Raw genomic sequence first — 20,100 nt, forward strand, 5'->3', positions numbered from 1 at the left:
TATGATATAAACAGGGAGGTCCTATTAACATGTTTAGTTTTAAAGGACACCTTCCTGCCTTTAGTCTCATTCATGAGCAGTATTAGTTTTCTTCTAACATCCAGAAGTCTGCACAATGTGTTTCATAGTTTGTAACAAGCCTTTGACAGGTAAACATAACATGACCGAAAAAGCAAAAAAAAGAAAAAAAAAGAGAGAGAGTGTTGACATAAGAAGAGAAAATTCTCTCAATTATGGAGACAGACAAATGGTTCATTTATGTTTGATGTGTGTTTATTCCTCCCTAAATATCGTCGGTGAAGTTCGCCATGCATGTCAGATTTTCCTGCGCATTTTTATACCTCTGCCAACAGAGAGAGAAAAAAAATCACATTCTAACAGACAGCTGGTGCTTAGAATACAGTTGAATAACTATTAAAAAACAGATGATATTTAGATGATAGTTCAGTCTAACACATGTGCCAGTGAACCATTAAACGTCTGTGAAACTATGCAGTTATGAAACGTAACTTTAACCTCAGCCAAACCGATTTGCTCAGTTGTAAATAAAACAGCGAAGTAAACGTGACCCGACAGACAGAACCTGAGTGAATGAAGTCCAGCGTTTAACCACTGAGAGCTAAAACTCAGCTGAGGTTTGAAAGCTGTGTGCCGGTGATTGGACATCAGCCGCTGATAAAGCTGTTCGCCTATAAAGTGCTCTGTAAGGAAACGAGCTCCAGCAGCTCTGCGCTCGGGGAAAACACTATATTTACTTATCTTGTGCAGAAAAATGCGCTGACATTGCGTTATATCGAGCACCGGCTGCCCAGTTAAACTGTGACTATCACCAGGTAACTAGGCGTGTTTCTTGAATTAGCAGCAGGTGTTAAACAGCTGACAGATGAGGAGGAGGATGCATGCAGGTAAACTGAGGGTCTGTTGAGCTGATCGCTGGTTTCGTGAGAAAAATGTCAGCTCGTTCTTTATGTTACAGAAGCACAGAGACACAAGACCAGGCGGAAAGAGACGATCGTTCGGTGAAAATGAGAATCTGCGAATGCAACATGTGGAACACGGAGAGTGGAATATGTAAACAAACCGGTTAACGTAACCCCCTCGGTGCACTCTGCATGCTAACTGTTAGCAGAGCTAGTGAAATCTCTGAAAACATCTGAGCACTTTTGCAAACATGTTCTATGTTGACAACCTGACCAGACATACGTCGCGACATTCGCGGCTAAAACACTGTTAAAAGTGTAGCTGGTGACAGAAAAACGGGGTATTTTAAAACTACACCACCACCATTGCTGCTTGTGATTTGATCTGCATTCTGGGATAACTGGCTGCCCCAAGTCTACACAAGCAATCGATTTTCTAGGATCGACCTGTTTTGACTTACTTTGCACGGCAACCAATCAAATGTTAGAGAAGCTGCATGGGCAGCGTTAACCCCGCCCCCTGAGTTTGATGGGTGAGGCTGACAGATAAAATTATTTCATGACGAGAGCCAGGCGTCAGGACTGCCAAAATGAAATAAATAAATATATCATTAAATAATTAATTAAATGTGTCAATAATTAATTAAATGTGTCAATAATTAATTAAAATGTGAAATACATAAATAATTAATTAAATGTGTCAATAATTAATTAATTACATGTGTCAATAATTAATTAATTAAATGTGTCAATAATTAATTAATTACATGTGTCATAACTATTTATTTAATTAATTAATTCCAATTTTAATTAATTATTGCCACATTTAATTAATTATTTAATGGTGTATTTAATTAATTCATTATGGCAGTCCTGGCGTTCCATATATTTGCACCATTGACTATTTACAAAAGTATTGCACAAAGGTATTGCACAGTGAGGTGAAGAGGAATTTGAGAGAAATTTGTAAATTTCTGGATTACTGTTAATCTCCATAGAATCAAGAACTCATGTCCAGTTTCACAGCTATGGACCAGTTAATTATGTTTCCAGGTGATAGTTTGATTCATAGATTCAGCACACAACCATAAGTCTAGGCCTTTTAGTCCAGATTCTCTTCACTTATGTTTGTAAAATGATCAGGGAAGCTACTGCAATTTTGCCTGACCCAACCCCCGGGCCACGAAACACCCAAAAAGTTGGGGAACGCTGGTCTAGAGAACACTGGTTAGCTAATGCTGTCGTCAAGTAGCCTATCACTAGCAAACAAACAGCAAGCCAAGTGAGGAACATATGTATAATGCTTACCGTTTATTAAAGAAAAGCATCCTAAATTGACTTCAAATTCGGCGGACAGGCGAATTGACTTCAAATTCGGCGGACAGGCGGCGGTTTCTCGCTTCTTCACTTGTATTTCGAAATACTCGAAGGCGGGTATTTCGAAGTCGCAAAGGAATGACGTCACAAGAAGATGACTGGTCACTTGCAATGTTGAACCTGGAACAACATTAATTATGATGATGTGGGAACAACGCTGACACGAGGAAATCAGATCGTCCCTGATGTTGTCTGCGTACGGTGTCCATCTCCCACGCGTGTGATCATTAAAATCATCGTTTGACTCAACCCGGCCGGACCAGTGTTGTTATTTTGGTTTTTCCTCTTGTATCCATCCCCAATATTTGAATCCGTAACAGGTTAAAAAACATTTATTTGCTGAATTTATAAAAAATGCCAATGATGACAGTTTGACAGGGATAGAACAAAATATTTCCTTATTCCTCCAGAGCCCGGACCTCGACATTATTGAAGCAGTGTGGGATCATCTTGACAGAGAACAGAAGTCAGCCAACATCCAAAGAAGAGCTTTTAATGTTCTTTGTGAGGGACCAAGCAGCCAAAGGAAAGAGGACACAGGCAAAAAAGTATCTTCAAAAAGGGTTTTCTTTATTTTAACCCTCAAAAAGTCCAAAATTAACAAAATTCAAAAACATACTTAGCAGGCCCATAAAAGAGGTCAACTAAATATAACTCTACAAAAAGGAATTTACAGACGCTTACCCAAAACAAAGTGAGACACAACTTAACTCACAAACTGACCTAATTACAAAGACACATGAAGGTAGCTTTTATAATGATTTGGCCAAACCATTTACACACAATAGGAGGGGAAACAAAAACACACACTAAGGCTGTGTCCCAATTCAGGGTCTGCACGCTTGAAGTACGCATTTTAAGTGTGATTACGTCACCGCCACGCGACGACGGCTGTCCCAATCCGAAGTGTACTTCAAATGCATACTCCAAATGCGCCGTCAATTTCTCCAAATATCAAGCGTGGTCCGGTGCACACTTCGTGGTCCCATATATCCCACAATTCATAGCGCGGCGGTGAGTGTGGATAATTTTGCCGCAAAATACGGCAGAAGTAGAGTGAACTGTCAAAAGTAAGTACTGAATATGACGTCACTTATTTATGTGCGAATGTTTAATAACGAAGATCATTAAAACATTACTGTTGGCCACATGTCAGCAAAGTTGTGTGACATTAGTGATGTCTGTACTTAACTTGGTTGTAAAGCCTTGACATATATATATATATATATATATATATATATATATATATATATATATATATATATATATATATATATATATATATATATATATATGCATCAAAATAATCTGACAATACTATAATATTGGCCATATTATATTTACATTACCACAGTGAGATGATTTTAGTCTCATGAACAACATTAGCTAATTGTTATTTACTAACTAATCTTGAAATAACTGTTCGGTACAGAAATGAAGCCCAACAATCATGTTTTACAGTCCTGTGGTCTCAGCCTCAGATACTCAACTAATCAAAGTGATGTCATGACAATAATGAATGACCAACAAAACATTTTTTCTCCTTCATTTCTGTAACGTTTCTCGCAGTTAGTATCATGGTTGCTAGGCAACCTGAACAGCGCGACGAAGGCTAGACCGTCCCATTTCACAAGCCTCTCACTTCCGCACTCGTACTTATAGTACGCACCGTACGTAGTACGCGTAGTAAATTTCTCAACTTTCCCAGACAGTTTTTATAAAAACATTCTTGAACTCCACTGAGACAGCTCAACCTGTTTATAGTGAAAATATTGTTTCTATCGCTGGCAGGATATTAACTCTGAAAATCCTGGAATGTAAAGTCTAAACACTTTCATCTGGCTGAATAGATAACCTATGAAGTCCATATAAATCTCCAGCAGCGTGTCTACACAAGAACATTTTTCTTCTTGTAAGACAATACAATATGAAACGAGACCCCTGCCATGCACTCTTTTACTGGAATTAGGTCAACATTTTGTTTACTTTGAAGGATCAAAGTCCAAATGTGCTTTTGTAAAGATTGGCCACTAATTTTCTGATTGTGATTAAAAATTGGTTGTTTTTTAAAATTGTGATTAAAAAGTGTGAATCAATGAACACAACTCTGTTAAAAGACCAAGAAACGCAAGTGGTCAGAGTGTTTTACACAGAGTTACACATTTAACTGTGAAGTTTAAATCCATTTCATTTGTACTCTCCACATGTAAGTCCACCTCTCTGTGGGTTGCAGGATTTTTCGCGACCCTCCCTTTTTCCTTCCTCAGATTACAGAGGAAGCAGTCAAGACAGTATTGTGAGGAAAAGTGGAATTCATACGTAACTAGGAACGTTACATAAGGGCACTTTAGTGTAGGTCTGCTGGTGCAAGTTCCTGTGATCGCAGACTGATAAGAACCTGGGTACAAGCACTCAGGGAGCCAGCTTACAAAGATAGAAAGAGGGGCAAAAAGAAACACGTTTTAAAGTGACTGAGGCACTCAGACTTCAGCTGGGAGTTCATTGTTTCTGAGAGGCCGCTGAGAGACTCCTGCTCCCGCATTCAGATCTGGGAGGCGACTTACGCTGCAGACCACGAGAAATCAAGAGGAAACAAGGCAGCGCTGCTGTTGGCCGGGATCATGCAAGGAGGAGATAATGACAGTTTAAAAAGGAAGTAAACACGCTGACTGTGGGACTGACAATCAGGAAGAACAGGACCATTAGAAGCTGGGATTTATGTGGCTCATTGGCAAATCAGCAGTGAGTGGTTGACACAGACAGCTGAAGGCAGGACCTCGGGAGTTTGTTGAAGTTTTTTTTTTCTCTTCAATTTAAAAGAGGCAGATTTTAGCTCTCTGTTCTTGATTTCCTTGAGGCAGCTTTTGGCAGTGTAAAAAATGTCAGAGGAGAAAGAAATGACTTATAGCGAGGCTATTCATAAGGCCAGCTCCTCCATCACACGCTTCCCTCTCATCCCAGTCAGAGGAGTGCCTCTCATGAACTACATCGCCAACAACTGGGACAACATCTGGGCTTTTTGTCCCGATCCATCGGACCTCCTCATCGCCACCTACCCCAAAGCAGGTACTCAGAAACAGTGTTAGACACAAAGTACTGATCTCAAGCAGCTTTATTTGCGTTCTTACATTTCTAACACTTTACACTTCCACTCACGGGTATGGAGAAAAATACTGTGCATTTTCCTTATCTGTTGCAAATTCAGATGTTACATGAAAATATGCAGGACTGCACTGCCAAAACAGCATAGAAAATGAAGCACACTTTCCCTTTTCTCTTTAATGCAGCACTTTAACTTGTGAGGAAATATTTTTCCATTGTGGTGTTAATGCTTTCTTCTTCTTCCATTACTTGATTGTTAAGTAGTTTTTCCACTAAGTCTACCAAAACATTGTGTGTGTGTAACTGCTTAAACAAGCAGGCAATAAAGGAAAACACCAGTAACTCTAGACTAATCCTGTAATTACGCCTTCATGAAGTGTGAGAGTTATAATTTAAGCAAACAAACAACAAAGACAGACTACTTTTCCTGCCCTTCAGTCTCTGGACTAATTTGTTAGACTGTGGAATCTGCTGTAATGTGGCACTACTAAGTAGCTGGTGTCAAAAAAGACGTTTGTTGGACTGTTGTTAATGTTTTTACTCAATGTGGTGAGATTTAGCAGTGCACCGTTTGATGTCTCTGTCTCATAGGGACTACATGGACCCAGGAAATTGTTGACCTGCTCCTTCACAATGGAGATGCTGAGGCCTGCAAACGAGCCCCCACACCTGTCCGCAGTCCATTCCTAGAGATCTTCTCCCCACCTCCCATCCCTTCAGGTGTGTGTTTTATCTATGTTTTTATTCTCTACTGTGACTCAGCAGGTTTAACATGTAGTTGTAGCATGTCAGAACTCACAAAAACAAGTCAAGGAGGAATGTTTCTGTAACGGATCGTTTTTTTCCCATCCCAATCAGAGTCAATGAGTTCTCAACCCATAAGCATATCCCTCCAAAGAAAAGACTTGAACTGGAGTTCTGTAGGCGATCAACAAAAGTTACTGTAGTTGGGTCATTTCAGTGAACGCAGCTGTGCTTTTCCAACACAGATTAGCCATATTTGTGTTTGACTAAACTTTAATACCAGCCAGTTGAATTTTTACAATGAAGCCAACTTTCAAGCATGTCACGGTGACCTAACAGGCAGGTTTATAACAATAAGTCACAGACAGCTAAAAAAGTAGCTGTAGTGTTTTGCTGCAGGGTTTTGGCACAACAGTCAGTGTTACTACTGTCTAAGGAAATCTTAAATGTACTGGGGTGCTAGACTTACCACTATATCCAAACCATTAGATACAAGAAAGAAAATAATGAACTTTACCCTCCCACCCTTTCTCTCCCCTGGACTGTTGACTCAACAAAACATGCCTATGTTTCATCAGTCTCTAATCACTTCAGGTGTTCTTACCTTGATTATCCAGACTTGGTCCCCTACTGTGTTTGTTATTTTTGTCAGGTACATTTTTATATTGTATTTATTCATTTTCAGTCATCTGGGAAAAAGTAAAAACAGGACTTAAATATACTTCTTCTAATTCAGGTTGGTTATTCAAAGAACAGATACCTGGAAGGCTCCATGTTAATGCAAACGGTTGTATAACAAAACACTGAGCTAAATGACATTACATCAAAATAGCTGGATGATATCATTCTCTTGTAGTAGGCTACTACAAATGATCTTGCAAATACCTCAGAATAAGGTGAAATCCTATTAGTTCACAATATGCTGAGTCATTCGGTCATTTTAGTAGAAATCACGACAACAGTTGCTCTGGTTTGGTGCTAAGTAAAATTGAATTGAATTAAATTAATACTGCTGTCACATTTTTTGGGAAATTTGCCTTAAGTTAAATGGCCGTGTCAACTTTTTCTCCTGTTTAATGTTATTTTAACCATGTTAAAAAAAAAGTAAATTCAACAATGCTAATAAGCAGTTTCCATTGGTTGGAATATATGAGAAATCATGGAATACACATGTTAAGTTTTTCCTGTGTCCAATTCCCTGGATTTATGTCTCAGGTCTTGATCTTCTGGAAAAAATGGATCCCCCGAGAGTTATCAAGACGCATCTTCCTTTTCAGCTGGTGCCTCCTGGATTCTGGGAAAACAAATGCAAGGTGAGACTTCTTGTCTATCAGACTTCAGTGAGAGTAGAAATTCCTCATTTTATTGCTTCTTACTAGACAGAAAACTCATGCAGCTTGAAGGTAAAAGGTTCATGATACGGCACATAAATGAGGTGGGAGGTTACGAATGCCATGCTAGACACAATCTCATCAAATAACATGTTCTCTGTACTGTGAATATCTTTTTGTGTTCCTCCTGATTATGTGGGAAGTCGATCTACGTGGCACGCAATGCCAAAGACAACCTGGTGAGCTACTACTACTTTGATCTTATGAATCAGACCCAGCCTGAGCCAGGGCCCTTTGGTGGCTACATCCACAAGTTTATGCAAGGAGAGCGTAAGTATATTTCCCTCTGTGTCCTCATACCTATTCTAAGCCATCAATAGCCCTATATGTTTACCCACCAAAGCAGCGTCTTTGGTTGCCTGGAGGCTTTTGTGAACAAAATATGTGATGGTGGATGGAAACTATGACAACTTGTGTAACTGCCTTTTATGCTTGAGTGGTCATGATAAGATTAGTTGCACCCTGAGTGGCTGTAGCGCGCATATCTTGGGAGGATCTGGATGAAAATGTAACCTTTTTTTAAAAATATATAAATAAATGGAATATTTCTTCATCATGACAGCCATAAAAAAGCTGCTTCTTTACTGCTATTTCTTTTGTGCTTTTTTTCCCACCATATGTGCCTTGTTAGGAACATAGTTTGCTTTGTAAGTAAGTATGAAACCAATCACACAACTTTATTAAATTTCAATGCATTCATTCCAGAATGGGAAAAAAAATGATTTCCTTAGAAAAAGACTTAAATGGTTGCTGTAGGGTCATTAAATGATAACTTTTTGAAATGTCTTTATATTAACAATTGGATATATGTTAACTACCTATAAATGAAGTCACTGGGTTGGGTAATGCAAAGTGAATTATTACCTGACTCCTCTCAGCTTGTTGAGAGGAGAGTGTTTAGTTGTGATAGAAATCAAAATCTTGGTGACATATAACCAGTTTGGCTGCTTTGCTGCTGATTTGACTGGAACATATTAAAGCATCTGTGCCAGTTTGGTGAAGATTAGGGAACAAAAAGGTGGCCTTTCATAAAACACAATATGGTGGAAATGTACATAATAGGTTTCGTTGGGCTTGATTTATTTAACAAATTTAATGGTCCGTCAGTTAATCAGATTCAAAGATAGATCCTTTGTTTGCAGGAAATTACATTGCCATTTACATGCCATAAACACTGACATAAACAATATTAATTCCTAATAAAGTTAATAATTTATGAATAAATAAAACACCCAGTAACTAACATGAAAATATGCAAACATTTTGGAAAACTCATATTATTAGTACTGTGCATTAAATGGGCTTACAGCAGCTGATATGAAGGACCTCCCGAGGAGCTCAGACTGCACTTTGGTTCAGTCAGTCTTTGACTGATTTGCTACTTTTGATAACCTCCAGGGATTGGAGTGGGTGTGCAGGTTCATCAGGTAAAATCAGATCTAAAATCTGGCAAAGTTCAAACATTACATGCATAAACTCATATTCCACCTTGGCTCACTGGTTGCGCTCGACTGCTCAAGGCACAAACATGAAACTTGTTCATAAGAATCAGAGGCTTGTCAGTTTGCCAGGAACTGAAAACATGTACCGTTCATGCAAATGTGTACTGATGTGTAAACTTTTGACCCAACCCTTATTTCTTTATGCTTTGCTTTCAAGGAGCCCTTTAACTTTAAGTGGTCTTGAGCAATAGTTCTTCAGGTTTTCTGAAGGTCTTTCAAAGTTTTCCACTGGCTGCTTTTTCAGTCATTTTAAGTCACTGTACCTCACTATTTTTAAAAGAATATTTTGTTTATTTTTTTAAAATCACTTAACACTGATTTATAAATCATTCAAGCACAAAAAGGCACCCAATTCAAGGGATGAACCAGTATTGTATCTACTCAAAACAGACAGCTTCACAAAGAACTGTGTTGTCTTCATAGCGCTTGTTAAAAAAACAACACAACATCCACTTACGCTTTGCGAGCTGCCGCTCCAAACATTTTATTAATATCCTTATGCCACACCACAGACCAGTCTTCTTTTATGTGCTCCCCCTTTTTTTCATTAATATTTTTCATTAATATTTTTTCTTTCTTTTTTTTTGTGAACACCATCAGAATATAAGATAAAAACAAATCCAGTTCACTAGTTTTGCAGATTAAGCCTAACTGGTCTTTTGACCGTATGCTCTGACCTCTGACCTTTTCCACATACCCATGTCCATCTAGTAGTTTCAAGTCAGACACTGTCTCTGCATGTGACACATCAACATTTTCATCTTCCTCACCACATTGTTCCTCCTGAAATGTCTCTTTAGTCTTCAGTAAGTTGCGACGGTTCCTTCTGAACACATGACCGTCTTCAGTTCTTACGTCACATGATCTCGGACCTGATTCCTGAAGAACAATGGCTTTCCTGTTCCATGCATTCTGATCTTGGATTCTCACTACATCATCCTTTGCAAGCAATCCAAGTGCTCTTGTTCCCTTGTCGTATTGCTGTTTTTGTTTCCATTTCAGATGCTCTTGCTTTTTTATAATTTCTTCACTCTGCTTGCTCTCTGCATAGCAGGGCAAAGTTGTGTGTAGCTTACGACTCATCAGCAGTTCTGCAGGGGATAAACCACAGTCAAGAGGAGCAGTCCTGTAGCTCAGCAGAGCTAAATAAGGATCTGATTGACTGTCTGTAGCCTTCTCCAGAAGCTGCTTGATGTTGTGCACTCCTTTTTCAGCCTTGCCATTTGCCTGTGGATGTTGAGGACTTGTGTGACATGTTTAAAGCCATATTCTCTTGCGAAATTCTGCCATTCTTTGCAATAATAGCAAGGACCATTGTCACTAATGACAGTTTCTAGAAATCTGCTCTGAAACTTCTTACATGTTTCACACTTTCCGATCATGTTCTCAATGTCTTTATTAATACCAGGCCGGTACACAGTGTCTCTAGCCCTCCTTTTACACTTTTCTATTCCCAGTTGTCCCTCATGTATTCTTTGAAGTATCCCTTGTCTCAGACTATGTGGTATCACAATCCTATTGCCTCTCAACAGCAGGGCCAGTCTCCTTGGATAGTTTCCATCACTGTTTGTAGCTCCTTGTCTACAGCCGTCTCCTCACATACTTGTTTTATCTCCATGGACTCACAAAGTAACTCCCTTAGTGCTGATGTTCTCACTGTTAGGTATGAATTTTCCAACAAAGTTTATCATTCCCATCACTCTGAGCACACCTCTCTTATCTTTCGGGCGTGCAGTGACTGTAAATTGTGTCTTTAGACACTTTGTTACTAGCAGCCTGTCACAAAAAAACACACTAATTTGTTTCAATTTCTTTAGCTGAATCTGTGATGATTCTCAAAGAGCTATTAGCTGAAACCTTGGCATAAAATGTTTTAAAGAATTGGAGGACAAAAAAAGTGGTAGACAGACCATGACAACAGCCTCATTTTTCAACATGACAATGATCTTAAAAACACTGCAAACGCAGTAAAAGCATACCAGGATAGAAAACACACACAATAGGACACTATAAGTCATGGATTGGCCTCCCCAGAGTCTGGACCTTAACATTACTGGAGCAATGTGGGATCATTTTGACAGAGAACCAAACAAAAGGAAGCCAACATCTTTAAATGTCCTTCAAAAAGCAAGAGAAGTACGGTATCTTTGAAAACTACTGAAAGAAATTAAGCTGCCTGTATTGTAGAATAAAGGTGGTCATACCAAATATTGATATTAAAGCTAGTCAGAATGACACATCTGTCAATAAGTCACTGTACGTACTTTTAATTTTCCTAGTATAAAATAAAGAAATGATGAATTATGTAATCATAATTCATCACTTTGCAATAATTCATCAGCTCTGCAGTTACACAGCTGTAAAGTCATTAAAGGTGGTCAAGTTTATCAGTCTCTTATCAGCCGACAGTTACTAAAATACCTACTGTCATAAATGTTGATGTTAAGCTGTTAATGAGGCTTTACGATAGCCGTAAATATAAACATACACTCAGCATAAACCTGGACTGGAGTAGGAGAAATGTTTTCATCAAAGCTGCTTGAATGAATGGCCTTTGCTCTGCTTCTACAGTGTCATGGGGCTCCTGGTATGATCATGTGAAAGGTTACTGGCTGGAGCGAGAAAAGAGGAATATTCTGTACCTCTTCTACGAGGACATGAAAGAGGTGAGGAGAACACGTGGATTATAACCAAAGCATGTTGCGCAACCTTCTTCAAAGCAAACGTAATAAACGCAGCGCATTCCTTTGATCTCATATGTAAAGCTGAGATTGAATGATTAGGAAGCCTTGTTATAGACGCAGATTTAGACCAGCTTCATGTATAAAGGAAAAAAAAGAAAAGTAATGCCAACTGTCTGACATACAGCTGAAAAGAAAGAGCAGATTTTTTTGTAAACAATGTGACTACCGGCAAATCTCCTATTTCTGAAGATTTAAAAACAAATGTACCATACTCTTAAAAGACATTCAATATAAATTAAAAAAATACTTTGAGATATTGTTCAAAGAACTGTATATATGTATTAGTTGCACGACAGAGAAAGTTGGACTGCACAGTCGTGTGGAAAACACCCAGTGATTCAGTTGCTTGTAGAAGCACCTTTAGCATCAATAACCTGAAGTGAAGGTTTTCTGTATGACCTTATCGGTCTCTCACATCGTTATGGAAGACTTTTGGACCCTTCTTACAGCGTTGCTTTAGTTCATTGATGTTTGCAGACCTTTATTTAAACCCAGGTTTCAGTTAGTTTGAGGTGTGGACTTTGATCGGGCCATTGCTTACCTTTATTCTTTTCTTTCCCAGCCCTTTTGTGGTAGATTTGCTGCTGTGCTTGTGGCCATTGTCCTTTTACATGATCTAATTTCAGTGAAACTTTACCTATTGGACAGATGGCTTCACATTTAACTGTAGATTACTTAACAGTTGGTATGAGGTGTTTTCTGTTGATATGCTGTATTTGCAAACCTTTTATAGAGGTGCTCACACTTCCTGAAGATCAGTTAATCAAGCGCATTTAATTAGCTTGCTTCTACCAACTGAAGCAGTAAAGGTGTACTTAGTTTTTCACAGGACTGCACAGAATCCCGTGATAAACATCCTTTTTCACATGACCAGTCAATTCATAAATATCAGCATACTTTATATTGTAAGCTAAATACCCTGAAGTGTTAGAGAGAGAAACCCAACAGGGCAATGATCTGCTGTGAGCAGTTGTCCACAGTGAGGAGGAAGAACTCCCATTTAACAGCTTCTCCCAATTTGATTTCCGTTATGTAATCTCTCCTCACCGGTTTGCAGTGTTTTGTTTATCACTTCTTATGATTTTACTTTTTCCGTTACCTTCAGGTATTTGCTGTTTTCAGTCGTAATGTGGTGACACCCCCTCTTGTTTTATCTGTTTGAACATCTGTAATGAATTTTAAAAATTAATAATCTCCGCACATACTCTGTCACATTTATTTTCCCAGAATCCTCGGCGTGAAGTGGAGCGCATCATGAAGTACCTGGACTTGTCGGTCTCCGATGAGGTCGTCAGCCAAATCGTGGAGCTCACCTCCTTTAAAAACATGAAGGAGAACCCGATGGCCAACTACTCCTGCATTCCATCTCCGGTGTTTGACCAGTCCATCTCTCCTTTCATGAGAAAAGGTGCACTATTAAATTAAAGATATGCAGGAAAGTCAATCTCAGTCGCCAGTGAGTGCCTTACGTAGGGCAGTTAAAATGTCATGAACACCTATATTTGTCTCAGACACACAAATATCTTCATGTAATAATGTCACAAGGTTAAATCAACTTGTGAACAGTCTGAGCTCCTCAAAGGCAGCAATTACTGCTCTGCTACCTGTCCTTCAGTGCAGGGGCACCCCCTAGAGGTCCCTGGATTTTGAGCTCTCGCTTCTATTTTATTTATACATTACAACAACTTAACACTCAAATGAATAAGTCTGTTGGCAGATATTAACTAGAGTCGATTTAAAGTTTTGGAGGATTTTTAGTTCAAACAAGGCATCGTTAGCCTGGGCTTCTGCAACAATTATATGGTCAGTTTTTCCCCCTCACTTTTAACAAACCAGTCATTAAGTATTTAATCAGCACAATATAATTACATCTATAAACAAAGATACAGTTTTGGGAGTTTTACCTCTGTACACATCACAGTGGATCTTAACTCAAACAGTCAAGATGTAACTGAAATGCAGACGTCCAGGTTTTTAAAAAAGTATGGGGCTAAACATTACAGCTAGTCATACAGATAACCTCACATTTTCACAGGCTTAAAATGAGTTTAACAAACGTACATGATTTTAAATAAAAGGATTGTTTGATAAGTTCTGAAATTTCATGGCCTCAAGAAACTGCTTGTCAATCAATCATCTAATGACTACATATAAAAATGGCTGAAAAACATCCGGAGCAGTTCAAGCTGGAATTCTGCACTTTGCAGTTTTTGATTTAAAATCCACAGTGATACAAAATGTGAACAGTGTTTACACGCATGTTGTATGTTACATGTTATAATTTAATAAATGTATTAGCGGTAAATGAGACACTGTGTGGGCATTACATATGACTGTTTTGGAAAACATTTTTTAAGCACCAGTCAGTTATTCATTTGTGCAAAAAAACAAAAAAAAACAAAAACATTGATAGAGGCTTTAGCATAAATTTTCCAACTTAACAAAATTGTCTTCCTTTTCATATGCAGGTGAAGTGGGTGACTGGAAAAACCATTTCACAGCTGAGCAATCAAAGCTGTTTGATGAAGACTATGAAAAGCAGATGAAGGACGTCGACATACCGTTCAGGACCCTCATCTAATGGATCCGGGGGTTTCTGGAATTCGCCGTGCAAACCAAAGACTGATGACTGTCGCTGAGCCACGCTTAAACAGCAGAAGCGAAAAACAAAAAAAACCCGTCATGGGCTAAAAAAACCAAAATAGTTGCTATAAAATTAAAATGGTTTGACTCACATTTAATATGTATGGATGTTGAACACTGTAATCACTCATCCTCGTGGCATTTCCAGAGGAGGTCATCTAAATGTACTCCCAATAAAAACATGCTCCACAATAAATTCACAAGTTTTTAATCATCACTTTATTGCAGCTTATCAAGTAAACAATATATAAGACCAAAAGTGTTGTGACTGAGTAGACATGCCCATTTTATGTCACGAGACCTCCAACTGAGTCCGCTGACCGCATGGTGCCTATAGAGAGCGCTGGCGGCTGAAAGCAAGTGGTTTTTCTGCCCATATGAAGTCATTTTAAACAACCCTACACCACACTGTACAGAGCCCAGCTAAAGCAGGGAGGCTGCACAAGACACGAGCAACGAAGACTAGAATCAAAGTAATGAGCTGGAAAGTCAGTCATATGAAAATGGACGCAAAAACACAACAGCTGAGAATATCCAAGGTTAACAAAAAAAAATAATCACCTTTAATACATACTTTACTTCTTAGAATAAAATCATAAATATTACTGCTTTATCTGGTTAATCAGGATACTTCCCCTCATTTTAATTCAATCTCCTTCCTTATACAGAGACTATTTTTATTGCAGATTTTAAACAAATTTTATTGTTTGTTTTTTTTTCCATAAGGTTTTCTTTTTTCAGTCTTTTTCTTCTTTATGGCTCCCCTCTTTGGCTGTGATCTTTCTCTCTCCTCCGCTTCTTTCTCTTCAGCCCTGAAGATCCTCTTCTTCTACATCTCTATTTAACTTCTGTACCTGCTGCAGAGACCAGAGACACGTGATTTGGTAAACAAAGGAAAACTACGTGATTTCTCGTGTGATAAGAAGAATGACACTTTGATAGCGTCTCTCAAACTTAAAGTGACAGGGCTTCACAAAATTCAGTTTGTGTACAGCTCAATATGGCATGTAGAGGATCAAAGGACTTCACAAGCATAAAAACATATTAAAACTACAAAATACAAGCAATGCATCAGAAATACATACATATAAACAGACACCTGCGCGCGCGCACACACACACACAGACACACAAATACACAGTGCTTAAAAATTTATAAGACCACCAAGGTAAGGGTGGTCAGCTGCCCTAAATTAACAGTTTTGTTAGTTTACTAAAATATTTTTTAATATTTCTGGTCTGGTTAATCAGCCTTTATACACAAGCCCTTTAATCAAAATGATATTTTTGATGCTAAAAAAAGAAATATTGTCATTCGTGTATTTATAAATTTACTGTTTTACAAAATAATAAAGCACATTATTACTTCAAATGCCAGTTACTTACTGAGGACTTTACTTACTTTTTTGCCAGTACAGTTATTTTTTTACATTGCTGAACAGAAAATTAGCTTCAGTGTTTAATAATAATGGATTGGATTTATATAACGCTTTTCAAGGCACCCAAAGCGCTTTACAATGCCACTATTCATTCACTCTCACATTCACACACTGGTGGAGGCAGCTACGGTTGTAGCCACAGCTGCCCTGGGACAGGCTGACAGAAGCGAGGCTGCCATATCGCGCCATCGGCCCCTCTGGCCAACACCGGTAGGGTAAAGTGTCTTGCCCAAGGACACAACAACCAGGACAGAGAGCCCAGGGATCGAACTGGCGATCTTCCGGTTACAGAAGCGCTTCCCAACCCCCTGAACCACAGTTACCCTCACTTAGCTTTTGACTTCTCAGTCAGGTCTGGTGTGTTGGCTCAAATTAGAACATGAACTTGAACCCCCCCAAAGAAATGTAAAAACTTTACAGATTTGTAAAATAGTTGTGTTTTCTTAAATTTCTTAAGCACTTTATCCGTAAGCAATACATAAAATTAAATTCTGCACAAAATCCTGTCGAATATAAACAGAAATATGAAAACAAACAAACTTTGACACGACAGAAGTAGGAGGCCAACATGATACTGACAAAGACAAAATGCACATGCTCTTTATTTACCAGACCACTAAATGTGGCTGAGCTCACTCGTAGGCTGTATAGCGATCTATTATTTAGTGGAAACATTAGCTAAATGTCTCATTAAAAAGGTGTATTTTAAGAACTGCTTGAAATTATTGTTAGACTTCATATTTGAAGGTAGGTTCCAGAGTTTGAGGGTTTAAACATAAAAAAAGCTACATCCCCGATTTGTCTTCATAAGGAGAACAAAGAACAGTTTCACAGTATGACTTTCTTTCAGAAATATAAGCTAGTTTAAGAAGTTTAAGACAATTTAAGCCTTTATTTACAAGGGAGAGCATTTTAAATGTGGGGCTTACTTTATGAAAAAGTCACTGTTATTATTTATAAGCTTCATATAAACATGTAATAAATTATTTTGGAGTTTATTGCAGCTCTAGAGGAAAAAACTACACATAATGCTAACAGTAAAAGAGATTAAGAGTAAAATCTGTTGACAAAGGGAACAATTAATACTCACACAGACCTTTTATCTGCTTACAGCTATATCGTAAAGTGCTAAGAAAAAACATTTGTTTAATGTTTATATAATGATTATAAAAGGTAACCTTGGTGAGATACAAAGTGATCTACTCACCTGCTCACGGTGATCTCACGAAGAAAAAAACAAAAACCAATAAACAGAAACCTCAGATCAACACACTCGAGGGTCTCCCCATACAGAAGTCATGATACCCAATGTTTTTCAATTTGATTTTCAATGAATGAGTAGTGAGGAGACCCCGGAGGTCACAGTGAGTCTGATAACAGCTTGAACACATTGAAATAGCAACAAATACACAAACAGACAAACAGTCTCTACACAGCGCTACACACTGCAGTGTGAGCCTTGGAATACCTTGGTTTAGTTACAGGTTAATGGTGATGGGTTGGCTGAATTTAAGCTGGAAATGGACAAAAACAAAAGGGTTACGTGAGTTAATGATGAATGGAGAGAAGTGAAAACAGGCAGATTAAAAACACAGAATCAAACCTGATTGAATTAAAATGAAATTACCGGTAGATAAAGGCTAGGTTAATTTTAATAAGTTAAAATATTAATAAATAGTCTGAAAAGATGATGGTAGTAATGCATGAATGATTAAGTAAAACTATTATCTGTTATCTTAGGAACTGGGACAGATCTCTGTTTATTTTTGTTCTTGTGGATTTATAAAAGTGCTGCTTACCTTCAACGTAGTTGCGGGCGAAGAACTTCAGCACCTCATCAATGGCAATGACGGGGAAGGAAAGTTTCAGGACCACCAGCCACTGCTCCACTGACAGATGGGTCAACTTGAAGATCATCTTGAGAGGAAAAGAATGGAAGTCAGATGAAGCTGAACCCCACGGAGGAAATCCACATAAACTAGAGCTTCTAAAACAAAAAAGATTTTCAAACTGAACTTCTGACTCACAGGGAGAGGATCAACATAGATGATCATGAAGTGCAGGGACATGGACAGGGTCATGGCAGAGAGCAGCCAGAAGTTGCTCCATGGGGGCATGCGCACCAGAGACTGATTCTCAGACAAGCTTGAAGAGGAAGAAGAAGAAGAGATGTGAGAGCAGAATATATCTGTTGCATGAAGAAACCTCTTTTTTTACAAGCTACATCCTCCTCTATCACATTCAAAGAAGTACCTGTTAAGAGCATTGCACATCTCAATGGTGACCAGTACAGACAGGGCCATGGTCATGGGAGGAGCAGCCTCAAAGATTTCACATTCCAGGCCTTCAAAGTCCTCGTTCTCATCGTGGCACTGCATGAAGTGTGACTGCACGGATAGGAAGTAAAATCAGTAAATTTCTACATCTGTGTTTAGTGGAAAGCAACAGGAAACAGAGAAAAACACTCACCAGCTGATAGTAGGTGACCCCGGGGCCAGTGGGGTCGTAGATGAACCACCAGGCAGCGCCACCAACAGTGGCAGCACCGACATATCCTGTTAGTGTAGGTGGATCGTGTCAGTGTAGACAACTGTTGTACCTACTTTCAATCAAAATCCATACAAACTCACACAGTTCCACTTACCACCAATAGCCATGTATCTGAAGAACAGCCAGATCAGAGGCTCCTTGGGGGAGCGTGGGGGTTTGCCCATGATGTCCAGATCAGGTGGGTTGAAGCCCAGAGCAGTGGCGGGCAGACCATCAGTCACCAAGTTGACCCAGAGCAGCTGGACGGGGATCAGAGCTTCGGGCAGACCCAGAGCAGCGGTAAGGAAGATACTGAGGGAGGGTAATGGGCTGAAGTTAAGCCAGAGACAAAAAGAAAGATGTGTAGCTGTACAGAGTGTGTGTCAAACAGGTCACTCACCAGACGACCTCACCGACGTTGGAGGAGATGAGGTAGCGGATGAACTGCTTCATGTTGTTGTAGATAGCTCTGCCCTCCTCAACAGCAGCCACAATGGAAGAGAAGTTGTCGTCAGCCAGGACCATCTCAGAGGCAGACTTGGCAACGGCAGTGCCAGAGCCCATGGCGATGCCGATCTCGGCCTTCTTCAGGGCAGGGGCATCGTTCACACCATCACCAGTCTGCGGTTGGAGGAGATGAAGTATGCATTAGACAAACCAACCACCAGACAACACTTTAACACAACCTCTGTGTCGGTAACAGGTTTAGTTTGCATCCTGCACTGCTGGGCTCTTACCATGGCAGTGATGTCATCATAACTCTGGAGGAACTCAACGATCTTGGACTTGTGGGACGGCTCCACACGGGCAAAGCAGCAAGCCCTGCGCACAGCCTCGGACTGCTCGTGGAGAGGCAGATCATCAAACTCACGTCCGGTGTAGGCCCTGCCGGAGACATCCTCGTCCTCGCCGAAGATGCCAATGCGACGGCAGATAGCGATAGCAGTTCCCTTGTTGTCACCTGACACATGGAGAAGGAGAAAATGAGTGGAAACCTTGTAAAAAGGACAGTTTCCGGAGAATAAAAACAACTTTGTATGATTGTGTATTAGCAGAACAGAAAGATCCGATTTTCTGATTATAAGAATGGTATAATAAAAAAGCTCTCCATGACACTAACCAGTGATCATAATGACACGGATTCCAGCAGCTCTGCACAGCTCAATTGAGCCAGTGACCTCCTTACGAGGGGGGATCCAGCTCTTATCAGTATGTTTCTGCCTAAAGACAAATTTATGTGCACACTAGAGGCGGACAAAGACCGTTGTACTGTGTCCAACGGAGGATTCAGATCCACCTCAGGCATAACTGGTTGTGGTAAAGCAGAAAAGCTAGTTGTATTCAAGTCAGGAACGGTACTATTAATGAAGATATGACAGTGTGCCATCAATTTACGGTTAAAAAACATTTCTTTGCTGAATTTATGAAAAATGCCAATGATGACAGTTTGACAGGGATAGAACAAAATATTTCCTTATTCCTCCAGAGCCCGGACCTCGACATTATTGAAGCAGTGTGGGATCACCTTGACAGAGAACAGAAGTCAGCCAACATCCAAAGAAGAGCTTTTAATGTTCTTTGTGAGGGACCAAGCAGCCAAAGCAAAGAGGACACAGGCAAAAAAGTATCTTCAAAAAGGGTTTTCTTTATTTTAACCCTCAAAAAGTCCAAAATTAACAAAATTCAAAAACATACTTAGCAGGCCCATAA

At 39.3% G+C, this 20,100-nt stretch overlaps 2 protein-coding genes across 2 annotated transcripts; one reads left to right on the forward strand and one right to left on the reverse strand.

The window, feature by feature from the left end:
* Window positions 1–4,572: 4,572 nt before the first annotated feature.
* LOC146626636 (sulfotransferase 1C1-like) lies at window positions 4,573–14,980 on the forward strand. The gene is made up of 7 exons (XM_085361398.1): window positions 4,573–5,363; window positions 5,991–6,119; window positions 7,359–7,456; window positions 7,678–7,804; window positions 11,608–11,702; window positions 13,008–13,188; window positions 14,249–14,980. Exons 1-7 carry the CDS (start codon window positions 5,177–5,179, stop codon window positions 14,359–14,361), a joined length of 930 nt encoding a protein of 309 aa, XP_085217524.1. The 5' UTR covers window positions 4,573–5,176; the 3' UTR covers window positions 14,362–14,980.
* On the reverse strand, window positions 14,620–19,575 carry LOC146626637 (sarcoplasmic/endoplasmic reticulum calcium ATPase 1-like). The gene is made up of 9 exons (XM_085361397.1): window positions 19,511–19,575; window positions 19,128–19,351; window positions 18,791–19,011; window positions 18,506–18,702; window positions 18,331–18,416; window positions 18,115–18,248; window positions 17,889–18,006; window positions 17,661–17,778; window positions 14,620–15,280 (listed from the first exon to the last, which is right to left on the reverse strand). The coding sequence occupies exons 1-9, from the start codon at window positions 19,518–19,520 to the stop codon at window positions 15,261–15,263; spliced, it is 1,128 nt and encodes a 375-aa protein (XP_085217523.1). The 5' UTR covers window positions 19,521–19,575; the 3' UTR covers window positions 14,620–15,260.
* Between the last annotated feature and the right edge of the window lie 525 nt (window positions 19,576–20,100).

The sequence above is a fragment of the Diplotaxodon limnothrissa genome, linkage group LG8 (assembly GCF_057381915.1).
Source record: "Diplotaxodon limnothrissa isolate DT_005_m linkage group LG8, D_limnothrissa_male_GT1.1, whole genome shotgun sequence".
In the NCBI taxonomy this organism is placed as follows: domain Eukaryota; kingdom Metazoa; phylum Chordata; class Actinopteri; order Cichliformes; family Cichlidae; genus Diplotaxodon; species Diplotaxodon limnothrissa.

Coding starts and splice junctions, on each gene's coding strand:
- LOC146626636 (XM_085361398.1), top strand. CDS start 5,177: ATGTCAGAGGAGAAAGAAATGACTTATAGCGAGGCTATTCATAAGGCC. Junction 5,364..5,990: donor CGCCACCTACCCCAAAGCAG/GTACTCAGAAAC, acceptor TCTGTCTCATAG/GGACTACATGGACCCAGGAA. Junction 11,703..13,007: donor TCTACGAGGACATGAAAGAG/GTGAGGAGAACA, acceptor TTATTTTCCCAG/AATCCTCGGCGTGAAGTGGA.
- LOC146626637 (XM_085361397.1), bottom strand. Junction 18,703..18,790: donor AACGTCGGTGAGGTCGTCTG/GTGAGTGACCTG, acceptor ACCCTCCCTCAG/TATCTTCCTTACCGCTGCTC. Junction 18,417..18,505: donor CAGATACATGGCTATTGGTG/GTAAGTGGAACT, acceptor CTACACTAACAG/GATATGTCGGTGCTGCCACT.